The sequence below is a fragment of the Monopterus albus genome, unplaced genomic scaffold, assembly GCF_001952655.1.
Source record: "Monopterus albus unplaced genomic scaffold, M_albus_1.0 scaffold258.1, whole genome shotgun sequence".
In the NCBI taxonomy this organism is placed as follows: Eukaryota; Metazoa; Chordata; class Actinopteri; order Synbranchiformes; family Synbranchidae; genus Monopterus; species Monopterus albus.
In genome coordinates, this window is record NW_018128138.1 from 1,005,357 (window position 1) to 1,017,449 (window position 12,093).

Consider the following 12,093-nt stretch of genomic DNA (forward strand, 5'->3'; position numbering starts at 1 on the left):
ACTATTTAAATAGACACCAGTGGCAAATATTAATATGTGCTAGATCCTCGAATACTGCACTCTAACGAAGAAAAAACATTAGTTCAATAAACACTGAACAAAATAGTTCACCAAATACAGAGCATACATAATATTTCTGGTAGTGGGGGACTGTGTTGGCGCGCTTCCCTGTCTGGCTGTCAAGTAAGTTAAAAGACTGCTTGCCCATCAGCTTCAGTGCTTTAATGGAGGCAACAGTGGTGCGGTGGTAGAGCAATCATCTTTTAACCAGAAGGCTGAAGGTTCAAATCTCAGTGTCGGCAGTCTTAGTGTCCTTGGGCAAAACACTGAACCCCCCCAACATCTTACATTTTATTTTGCCAATAAAATGTAAGATTTTGCTAAAGATTCGATGTGCGTAATGTTCACTACATGAAAATGAATCCCAATTTATTCTAAATGAGTTTTGTCAAACAAAACCTGATACTTGAGAATGTCTTTTGTAGCAGTATAATTGCTTGAGATTCTTGTGGACACGAACCTGCAATTGTGGTTTTCAAATGCTCTGTACAGTATGTATTTCAAGTGGTAATCTCTTAGCGCCAGTGCTTTCTTTGGAGTGGATGGACACTTGTCAATTTGAAGTAACAAGATTTATGGGTTTCTAGGGAAAACCAATGACAAAATCTACATCTGCATGAGTAAAATGCATGGTGTTTATTTTGGTTGCAATTGTGCAAAGGAACACTAGGATCTTCTTGTGCAATCATCGAGGCATGTTACAAGCACTTTTATGTATTTACAGAAAAGCTGAAAAAGCACATGAAACCACAAAGCATATCTTTGAGAAAATTATATCATCATATAGTTGAATGTTTCCAACCCCTGTAACTTTGCTGATGTACATAACATGTTCTCATAAACCTGCAGGTGGTCATTTAATAAAAACAAATACATAGCCATGTCACCAAAATGGATGTCATGAGCAGATTATGAATGGGAAAATGTCTGTGTGCTTCTGCACTACAGATTACTGGAGGATTTTATATAAAAATACATGGCATATTATTATAAATATCACAACTTACTGAAGATTTTGTTGTCTAGCCTGATGTTTTAACAAGTATCATACCTAACTATACATTAATATCACATTTTTCACATTTTTACAAAAGGTCAAGCAAGCTGAAGTGTTTACTAGAAATAAACCAGTTCACACACTATCAAAGTGGAAATTTCTAAGAAGGTAATTTTGTATTTGCATCTAACAGTGAGACCTCCTGTGATGTCTTTTATAAGCAGTCATGAAGTGACAAAGGAAAGATAAAAATGATAAAAAGCTCTCAGGGAAGTGCTGTGGGTATGATTAGAATGACCAACTAGGATGTCACAGCCTAGGAACTGGGAAATAATTTACAATAAGGAAATGTGTAGAATACCAGTTAACTTTAAGGTCACTTAAGATACACACCCTCTGACATGTACAGACTTGAATTATTAGTTAAGTCATTGTATTTGTAAAATTAAACAATAGACAATGATGCTGAAAGTGGAGCAGGTAGGTAGGTATTTAATTGATTGTGAGGGAAATTCAGGTATCCAGTAGCAACAGCAATGATTACCAAAATCACAGCACCCAAATTAAAGAAATGTACAGTATAAAAGTGTAAGAATAAAATACAAGTAAGGAATATACAAGAGAGCTACCTGACAGTACAAATCTGTCATGCTGTATAATTGGCCTTGAAGGACCTTTGGTAAAAATTGTTGCTCTCCAGTCACACTTTGTGCTTTGAGTTCATATCCAAGTTTCCATTAAGTATAGTTCACACAAAACTAAAAAATGAAGCATTAATCCTGGTTTGGAATAATTCTACCTGGTAAAAAATGGTCTGTGCTTCAATTTCATTTTTGAGGACATTTGATCAAAAACACCTTAACAGTAATTAGGCATGTGTACTAAAATTACTTTAAAAAATATGATGCCCCCACCTTGATCTGTTTACTAGATAAAGCTCTATAATCTGTTCTCCTAGGCTGATCAAGTTGCCTTTGTTTCCTACTTTCCTTGTCTGGATTTTGTAGCTATTTCAACTATTTTGATACATTGTGCATACAAATAACAATACAGATGTTCCCTCTCCTTTCTTTCTTCCTACGTTTACCCTCCTTGTTCCTATGTTCCTATTTTGAAAGCATAGCCTAAGAAGCCATCAACATTTGGAACTGCCTCACTTGCTAACATTCAAGTTTTTCTTTATAACCTCTCCAGGAAGACATCTTAGGCCCTTTGTTCTGTCTCTCCTCTTTGCCAAGATGAACAGCCAAGAACAGTAGAGAAAAGAGTGGGCAAGGCAAGAGGTAATAAAAGGGAAAGAGAACATATAGATGAAAAGTGGACTGAGATGACGATGGAGTGGAAGATAGAAAGGGAAAAGTGAGGAAGGGAAGAACTAGTAAAAACAGATGAAAAAGGTGACATGTTAAGTGAGAGGTGAATGAGAGAGGTCCCCCGTCCTCCAGTCATTAGAGTCATTAGAGGAGGGTGTGATACCTTCATGTTTGTGCAGCTCCAGAGCTTTTATGGGTCCTGGAAAACCTGGGAATTTTACAAAAATTTGACATTGCTGGAAAGATAATAATAATAAGAAAAATATTAAAATATTTTGTCATAGAGGAAAATATTTTTGATGTTCTTGTCTTTTTCTTTTGCTGAAAGCAAACTGTCAGGTCACCAAATGGAAATGGTCCATCAAATGGAAAATGCTGTCTGGTAACAAGCTTTGCTTTTTAACACTTTCATGTATTGCCATTCTACTACCAACTCTTTTTCATCCCAGGGTGTCAAACACTGACCTTAGTCAGGTAATTTTTACATGTCATGTGGACACCAAAGGCATTTGGCATTTGTATGACACTCACTGGGTTTAAAAGAGAGCACTGTTAAACCACTCACATCTGTATGAGACACCAAAGATGTGTCACAAAACATCAGTACACACCTTGGATTTATGCACAAAAACAAAAAAAATGTGCTTTGTCACTAAAACTTTCCTTGCATCCAAGGAAAACTGCATAAAGACTACATACACAAAGACTTGTGCTGGCAAAAAAAGCGAGCCCTCTAAGTGAAAAAGCTCAAATGATTCTGAAAATATGGTGTCAAGCCATATTTTCAGGATCATTGAAAATCTGGTATAACGCCACATTTTAGATGATATATTTCCATTCAGGCCTTTAGCAATAGCCTGGGGGAGTCATTGCAGAAAAATGAATGAGTATAATGCAATGGGCATAATTTGAGCATCAGGTAATTACTATCAGTTGCCAATTGTTTCAAAACAGTAGCCTTTCCAGTGTTCAAAGAAAAGAACAACACACTTAGGGAGTATCCCACTAGCCAGTTTGAAGAATTTTAGAAATACTAGATGTTTGTCTAAAGGTTTTCAGTAAGCCAAGAAGAAGCAGTGTAAACCTGCAGTGTTCCAAAGTTAACAATGTAGTCTAATCACAAAGCTCTGAGGACTAATCAGTCTGTCTGCAGCCTGTGTGTGAGCTCCACTGTTGCTCCACCTCACAGTGGCTTTGGTTCAGCCTTGTGGCAGGCTGCAGAGTGGGTCACAGCTCCAGCCAGATAGACTGTGACCTGTGGACACTTCCTCCTTTCAGATAGTTTCAGTTCAGTTAGCGTTTGCTTCGCCCAACCTGTGGCTGGTTCTAAACTAGCACCTTTAGAGCATCAGCTATTATGGCCCATTGCCCACAGTCAAAATTTCAACTGCATCCCAAGCTGCTGCAATATCACTCCCCTCCATCAACACCTACTAATCCATGTGATACAGGCTCTTGCTGACTTCTGGCAAGACCTAACTAGCAGAGCCCTAAGCATTCATTTCCTTTCCTGACATCTTAATGGTTAAATTCCCCTATCAGCTGTTTTGTTTTGTTTTATTTTTTAACTCATGGTGCATTTTCTCATACACACCCAAGAGTTCCCAAAGTCACTGCATTTGATTATGAAATTAGCTGTTATTAGTTTGCATACATGAGCTGCTTTATAGTTCATTTGGCCAAGGGCCGTGCCACATGGTTTCTTTCATGTGAGTCATAGCTGCTATGATGGTTTAACATGTTGCGCAGGACAGACCTCTTCACACACCTGTCCTCTGTGCATTAGGTCTTGGCTGGACAGAACGTGGCTGCACATTTGCTCAACGAATATACTGGCATCTTCACAGGGACCTGTGGCTCTTTGTTGGAAATTATAACACCCTGTAATGCAATGTGACACATTACAAAACCACACTGCTTCTTGTTATTTCCTTTGCAATGAAGACAGTCTCATTCCCTCCTCTCATTGAGTCCTCTTTTAATTCTTACTACCATTTTTAAAATTTTGTTTCTTAGTACATAAGGGTTTTCCATCATACCTCTCAGATGGAGAGATGAAACACAAAAAGCACACAGTGAATATGTATGCAGGCATACTGCAATCTTCATCATATTTCACCAACCAAAGGTTGACAATGTGTGGAGTAAGTAGTTTCAGAAACCAGGCCCTGTAATAAGCTGAATGATGCATCTGTAATTAATACATATACAGTACTACTGGATGATACAAACTATTAAGAGTGTAAACAGGCACATTTGGAAAACTAGTGATACATTTTGCTTTTCTACAGTACTCACTCACCCTAACTTGGGGAAATCATGGCAGTGGTGAAAAATTTGTAGCACATACAAGAAAGGCCCTGACTTCCAAAGTGGTCTAACTTAACGATGACAGCTCAGAGTCTGTGTAATTAAAAGTATTTCAGTAGAAGCCAACTAGATTTTAGGGAAGGCCGCAGAAAAAATTTTAAGAAAATATAGGTGGACAGCCCTACACTCCTCAAACATAGTCAGTGCCTTTATTTTGGCCCTGTACACTGCTTTAGCTCCACGTGTGTCAGAGGATTTTTCAGTGCTGAGAAACTTTCAGTTGAACTTTTACTCCTTGGACTAATTTTCAAACACACACTGAGGTGGGTTAACCTGAGCAGGCAGATCAGGCCTATACATACCTCTGCATTAATGACCAACTGCACTACAGCCACAAGTTGAGTATGTTATGATTTCCGCAAATTCTCATCATGATGAAAAGGCCATGGAGGAATGAAGAGCATCCCCTGTTCACTTCTCACGCCCCACCCTCTAAGTCCTGTAATTGAGAAATACAGCTCACGGTAATATGGCCCAAAGAACTTTGCTTACAGACATGAGGTAATGGTGAGGCTAATTAGGTTGAAGAGACAATGTGTGGGGGGGAGAGCTCCTGGACCGAAGCCCTGCTAGTCTACAGTACAGCTTTACTATGGTCAAGGGCATTTACCCTAGGATGAGGAAAACAGAGCAGCACCACGAGCTGTCTCTTACAGTAAAACCATGGTGATGGACTGAGGTAAAACACAACAGGCTGGGAAAAAGAGAAAAAGAAATTCACTTTAATGGTTTCCAAAATTCACTAGGTGGTAACCTCTACATGTGTCTTGGCCTGGGACAGGACGGCTTCTCTGAATATTCTACAGCTGTAATTCCTTGTTTGTTTGCTCAGCAGACTCCTCATGCCCCCTGTGGGTTCAGTTAATGCCTATTTGTGGACATCCAAATTAATACATCAAAAGTGCAAGAAATAAATCGATTCATGAAACTTTACTGCAGCGCAACAAGGATAACATTAAGATAAAAAACTTACTTTACTTACTGTATTATAAACATATTTCAAATGTGTTCTTTAATAGTTTTCAGACCAAAAAGACAACAGACAGAGAGAAGGTCTGTGATTTGGTGAATGCATCCTCAAGGGATGAAGAAGAAAAAAAAACACTAAAGAGGGAGATTTTGTTTATCTGTCAGGGGTAGCCAGACTTTTATCAAAGATCGAAGATTTTTATTGTAAATTCAATATATCTGCAGGACATACAGAAAAATCAAAATACCATTTCTCTCTCACCTAATGTTGAATGCCCATGCCATTTAAGAAACTAAAATAGAATAAAAGTAGAATAAACAGAACATGAAAACTGAATTCAAGTAATAAGGATAAACTAGATGGTACAACCTAATAGGCTATGATGAAACTCAAAACCATGTGCAAACAGTGACAGTAGTACAAATAATAACAGGAAGATTGTCAGGTGGTCAGCATCACCAGGGGTGTTGGTGATGGGATGCATAATAGCTTATGAAATGTCCATGGACAACAGCGCAAATGACCAACAGCAGCAGATATACATGTAATATAACAAAAAGGGGGAATGTATTGACTTTCGGCAAAGAGCAGGGGTAGTCTTTTTATGTTCTGTGGTGGGTTACGGTCCAGGGGCAGAGGTGCGAAGGTAATGGACAGCATTTTTATGGAACTAAATGAAGATTTATTTTTTGGCTACTACTTAATATAGGGCAATGCCAGTTCTGCTGCTTTTTCATCATATATTCTACACAGACCCAAACGTACACACATCATTTTTGTCAATATTACCTCATCTCTTCTCAGTACCTCTGCATATGTGGCTGATCCCTGGCTCTTATTATCCATGTCAGGGGAAACCTAATTTGCAAACATGTTTCCGTCTTCCTCAGCTGAAGGCAAACAAAGCACAGCATCTGGGCTCTCATTGCTCTAACAATGGTGTGGGCTCATGAAGGCGCAGATTGATAACACGTCAAGCATCCAAGAATCAAAACAGTATATCTGTCACAACCTTTGATGATGTCAGGAACAGGTAGTTCTTTACAACATGGTCCTGGGAATCCAAGGAGAATCTTCAATTTGTAGGGCAGTTGGAATACTCTCAAAACATACTATAGCTCAACACCTTTCACAACTCAATTCAGGCGCAATCAAATACAAACAGTAAATGAAATAACAGGTTTATAAAATGCAGGGATTTGAGTATAATGGGTAGATCTGTACTGTTAAACAATGCCAGAGAGAACAAAGTTAAAACTAAAAACAAAAGATTTATAAAGTTCCACCAGCTCCTTGAAGTCTATAAAGAGGACCCATGAAAACCTTGGTAAAAGGTGCTTTGGTATTACACTGTGAAAGGAAATGCGGTCAATTCACACTCACTTAGAACCTGCTGTACAGTATAGTACTGTATGTCACTATCCAAGTGGTTTCTTTAATGCTGAACTCTGGGACAATGCAGGGTGGCACGTACTGAATGTTAAACAGGGACTATTGAGCTTAATGGCCTTTGGAAGGTTAAAACCTTGCTCACTCAGTCAACCTTCCTTAGCTCTGAGGGCACCATGGCCTGGTGCCATGTTCCTGTATGTAAAGCCTTATCCCATTACTCGGATATTCTAATTAAAAAGAAAGACAGAGTGAGACAAAAGTCAAAGAGAAAGCAGGGCATGGAATAGATGGTTCCTCCCTTTGGTCTGAGCGAGTGCAGTTACCTCCTCCTGACCTCCACATCCACCTCACTTCATCCTCCCTTACTGTAAACCCTCCCTCCACAGTGAGCACTGTGGAAAAAAGGAAACATGAACATTAGCCAATCTGATTTGAGCTGGTGGGGGATTTTTCTGGAACTTCACCCATGTTTTCAACAGTCCATTGAGACCTGATTTAGTAATCTATCCCACAGGACTCTGGGTTTTCAATGGGCTGCACTGCCCCGGTGGCATCAGCAGCCACTGCATTCAAGTCCTCATCTTCAATTTTGAGTCTTTTAGGAAGTAACTAAAAGTTTTAATGTAGTCATAAAAAATGAATCAGTTAAAAGATCACCAAAGTTTCTTGGTGAATTTTGTGTAAATTTATAAAAGAAAAATGTGCTTTTTTTTTTTTTTTTTTTTTTTTTTTGGTTCTTTTCAGCACTAATCAGTGAAAGGCCAGCACAGTTTTACCGGGGTGGTGGAAAGGCAGACCTTTATTTTGGAAATGTGTATTGTAGTTCTGAGGGTTTTTTTTTTCCTTGTAAGCATAAAACAGATTTGTGAAAGAGTTTTTAGGATTGTGTCTAAGGGCAGATCACAGTTTCCCATTAGTTACAGACTGAGGCTACAGCAGGTAGCAGTTGGTGATGCTGGTGGATGTTACTGCTTTGTCCAACCAGTTTATATCAACAAGGGTGAACAAAAAAAAAAAAAAAAAAAAAAACCCCAACAAAACTTAATTTTTTTTTTTTTTTCCCAAAAAAACTGCCCAAAACAGCAGACACACACACATTGATTTGCTTCATGTTTTGACTACTGCTATGGCCAGCTGCAAAGCTGGCAACAGAGACGTCTCGGTTGACGTTTCTGTGTAGTATGGGGCTAGCCCAACCGAAGAGATATAATGTATAGGCCTGGTTGGTTCGAGGTCTTTCATCTTACATCTGCCTGCGTGCAGTTTGGAGGTGCACGATACCTGAGTGTGTAATGTTAATTTTGCCTGTGATCCTTTGAATAAATCAGCACTGTTTTGAAGTTACTTGGACTGCCTCGTCTCTCAGAGTTAGCAATGGTAACAAGAACTGGAGCCCAACACGCCGGATGCCCTTCCTGACGCAACCCTGATTTAAACCTGGTCTTTCTTTACTACTTCTTCTTATTACTAGTCATAGTGGTGTAACTGTGCAACTTGGAGCCAAATTTTATAGGGCAGCTCAAAGATGCTCCTGAAATATTTTCTTCTTCTTTTTTTCAAAACTGAAAAAAGATCAATGTGAATGGCATTCAAAGATCAAGTCCCAGGACGCCATCACTGCTGACTGCTCTTTGCCCAGATGAAAACATGAATGAAATTAACTCAACATGTTGGACAATTTTAGTTAGATTTCCTTTAATATAAAAAGTAGCCCATATCAAGAATAATGAAAATTCATACACCCTGCCTCAGAGACAGCATTCCTTTTATAGTATAGCAGGAAATTAAAAATAATTTTTGGACACTACAAGGTTAATTCAGATCAGAGAAACAAATGGCAGGCAGGTGAGACAAAATGAATAAGTAAAATAACCTAAATGTTTAAGTTTACTAATTACACTAAAATGAATAGAAACAAACTAGGAGGATAGTAAAGAGGCAAGGGTGATACTACAGATCAGCATAAACACTTATATTACCCTTTTTCAAAATGGAATCAATGGTAAAATAAAAGGTAAAATAAATGCATATAAAGATCATGTAGACTAGTTATTTCCCCATTTCCAGCACTGCTAAGCTAGTTACCTTGTGGTTTTCTATAAGATTGTAAAGATGTTAATTATAATGGCAGAGGCATAATTAATGGCTAAACAATTTGACTTAATGTCTCATAAGAAGACATTAAGTATCTTTATGATAGAAGCCTTAGAAAAAAGTAGAAAAAGTTAAAAAGATTCCCAGTTAAACTGGGAATGGGCAACTCAAATTAGCAATAAACCTCTAGTGCTCATAAAGTCAGGAGTGGCTACTTAACATTTGTATAAATTAGACTTGTGCTACAGATCAACTAGTTGCAGCCCTGTTGAAGCAATTTTCATGTGAATAAAAATAAAACCTTCACTCTAATAAAACAGAACCGTGAATATTTTCTTCTAGCAGACAGCCAAGAGTGTCCTCTTCTGGGACTTTAACTGGCAAAGCTCTTATGTCAGGCATCTTCGTTATGAAGGGTGGTTTTTCAAATGGCTCCTAAATGGAATATGCAAGACTTAACTCAAGTCAAGTAGCTCTCTGTGGACTTCGTAGAGGAAAAACTAGACTGGGGGTAATGAAACCAAAACAGTGAAAGAAGAGATGCATCCAGTGTAAAAAGCTGTACATAAAAGGTAGACTTAAAAACAAATGGAAGATAATAGAAAATATATTAAGTTCTCTTAAATACAATTACATTTTACACCCTTTCTTGAGAGGGTATCTGTCAAGGTCCTGTTTGGAGTAACAGTTGTGGAAGCATTAAAGCACAGAAATACAGCAAGACAGACGACACCTATGTTTCTTACCCTTTTCCCTTAAGTATGAAAGTTGTCCATCCAAAAAAAAAAAGTCAGACCCTTTGGTTTCTAATGGTCTAATGTTCTAAACACACTACAGAAGGAATCCTGCTTGGTGAGATTGCTGATGTGCTGGCAGGACTGCTGGTGCTGTGATGGCCTAGGGTCTTTCCACCTTCTGGTTTGGACTTCCAACTTGTGGTTATGGATTGTGTCACCCAGACTGAGACTCAGATCCATGCCCAAGGCCCATATTCTGGGAGGACCATGTCAAATCCGGCGAGACCTGGAGATTCACATCCAGACCGCAGCCAAGGTCTGAATCCAACCTGAAGGTAAAAGCTTATTTTTAGCTCTGTGCACCTCAGATATGACAACACAGCAGTCTTCCCTTAAGTTATTCCCTTAATCTCCCTCAATACCAGCCCCAGAAAATATTAAAAAAGATAAAAACCTGAACATTTTTGTTGCCGCCCTTCCTTTTACTACTTTTATATTCACCATAGGTCTCAGGAGTGAGTCCAGCTGACTGGAACCCACTGTTGTTGCCGCCCTTCCTTTTACTACTTTTATATTCACCATAGGTCTCAGGAGTGAGTCCAGCTGACTGGAACCCACTGTGTCTCCATCTTCACTTTCTTTAGTGCCAGCTGCAGCTCGCTGAAGGCCTCCAACAGGCTGTCGTTCACTATGACTTTGTCAAAGAGATGACCATACTGAGTCTCCATCGTCTGGGCAGTGCTCACCATGGCCTCAAAGTCCTCCTCCTGTAGTGCATGTGACAACAGAGAGAGGAGGAGACACATGATGAAGACAGAAAGCAGATATGTGCACAAACCATGAAAAGTATTTTTCCAAGTTGTCCATCTGCTGCAAACAGCAAACAATGGCCACAGTTAAAAAGAGGACAGAAAAATTCACATACGGTATTCTAAATACAAAAAAGTGGCCTGTTACAAACATCCAGAGACATGGTACCATGCATGAACCCTGGCAATGGCCATGCATTAAAACACCATTCAATAATCTGACCTCAAAGAATTCCCATTATTTCCTTCACAGAACACACAGTTTCCAAATCACAAAGTACACAGCATGTCCTTAAAATACAAGAGGACAAAACATTTACAAGAGACTGATATTTGTGCCAGTCTAGATTTTATAGAAATGGCAGTGACTGCATCATACCCACTGCCAGGCCCTGTGAACCTGATGCACCACAGAGGAGCCACAAACAGACATGGCTCAAACTAAGATTTAGGTGTGTAGATCTGTGAAAGCTCGAGCTACTGTGAATGCAGAAATAAGCTTGTCAGGCAGAGTAGCTGATATTGGTCTGTTTTAACACCACTGGCACCTGACTTCACCTGGACTTCAGCTATTTGACTTACACTGATTTTATATTTTCTCCAAGAATAAAAAGTGGGCATTAAATAAACTCTTCATTTTCCCGACAATGAATATACATTACTGTAAATCTGTCTGACATACAATGGCATTGCACTTGGCAGGAGGAAAAGGAGTGTTTGACATCGGAGTCCAGCGGACCTCCGCTTGCTTCATTCACGCAAATCAAATCAATTTTTATTTGTATAGTGCCAAATCACAACAAAAGTCATCTCAGGACACTTTACAAAGTAAGGTCTAGACCTTACTGTTATCACTATTATTACATAGTGAAAACCCAACAAATCCCCCTTGAGCAAGCACTTGGCGACAGTGGGGAGGAAAAACTCCCTTTAACAGAAGAAACCTCTGACAGACCCCGGCTCTTGGTGGGCGTCCTTCTGCCTCGACCGGTTGGGGTGAGTGGATAGAGGAGAGACAAAAGAAGAAAAGCAACAAGGTACAACAAATAATGAAACACTCGTCAGGTCAATGTGGCTGGTGACTGCTCGTCAGAGACGTAGAGCTCCAGGGCCAGGGCAACCTGCAGAAAGGTACAGAGAGAGAGAGGACACACTACGGGAGAGAGGAGACACAAAGTTAGTAATGTGTAATAGTGGCAAGCTAGTGGCAGAGGTGCATGCGCAGACAACTGGAGTTATGACCTGGTCTGAACAGCCAGATTTTAAATCATTCAGATAAGTCTGTTCTGTAAGTCTGTCACCTTTACTTCCTGGAACTGATGCTGTGTTCAAAATTCCTCCCTGTACAACC

The 12,093-nt window shown here is 39.4% G+C and overlaps 1 protein-coding gene across 11 annotated transcripts in view; it reads right to left on the reverse strand.

Moving 5' to 3' along the window:
* Positions 1–8,494: 8,494 nt before the first annotated feature.
* Positions 8,495–12,093, reverse strand: part of mpp7a (MAGUK p55 scaffold protein 7a) — a 243,614-nt gene continuing 240,015 nt past the window's right edge. For all 11 annotated transcript variants that reach the window (XM_020621347.1, XM_020621346.1, XM_020621354.1 and 8 more), the window contains 2 exons: positions 10,513–10,700; positions 8,495–10,262 (listed from right to left, as the gene is read on the reverse strand). In XM_020621347.1, coding sequence (XP_020477003.1) covers positions 10,521–10,700 — 180 coding nt within the window. In that variant the 3' untranslated portion in view covers positions 8,495–10,262; positions 10,513–10,520. The remainder of the gene's footprint in view (positions 10,263–10,512; positions 10,701–12,093) is intronic.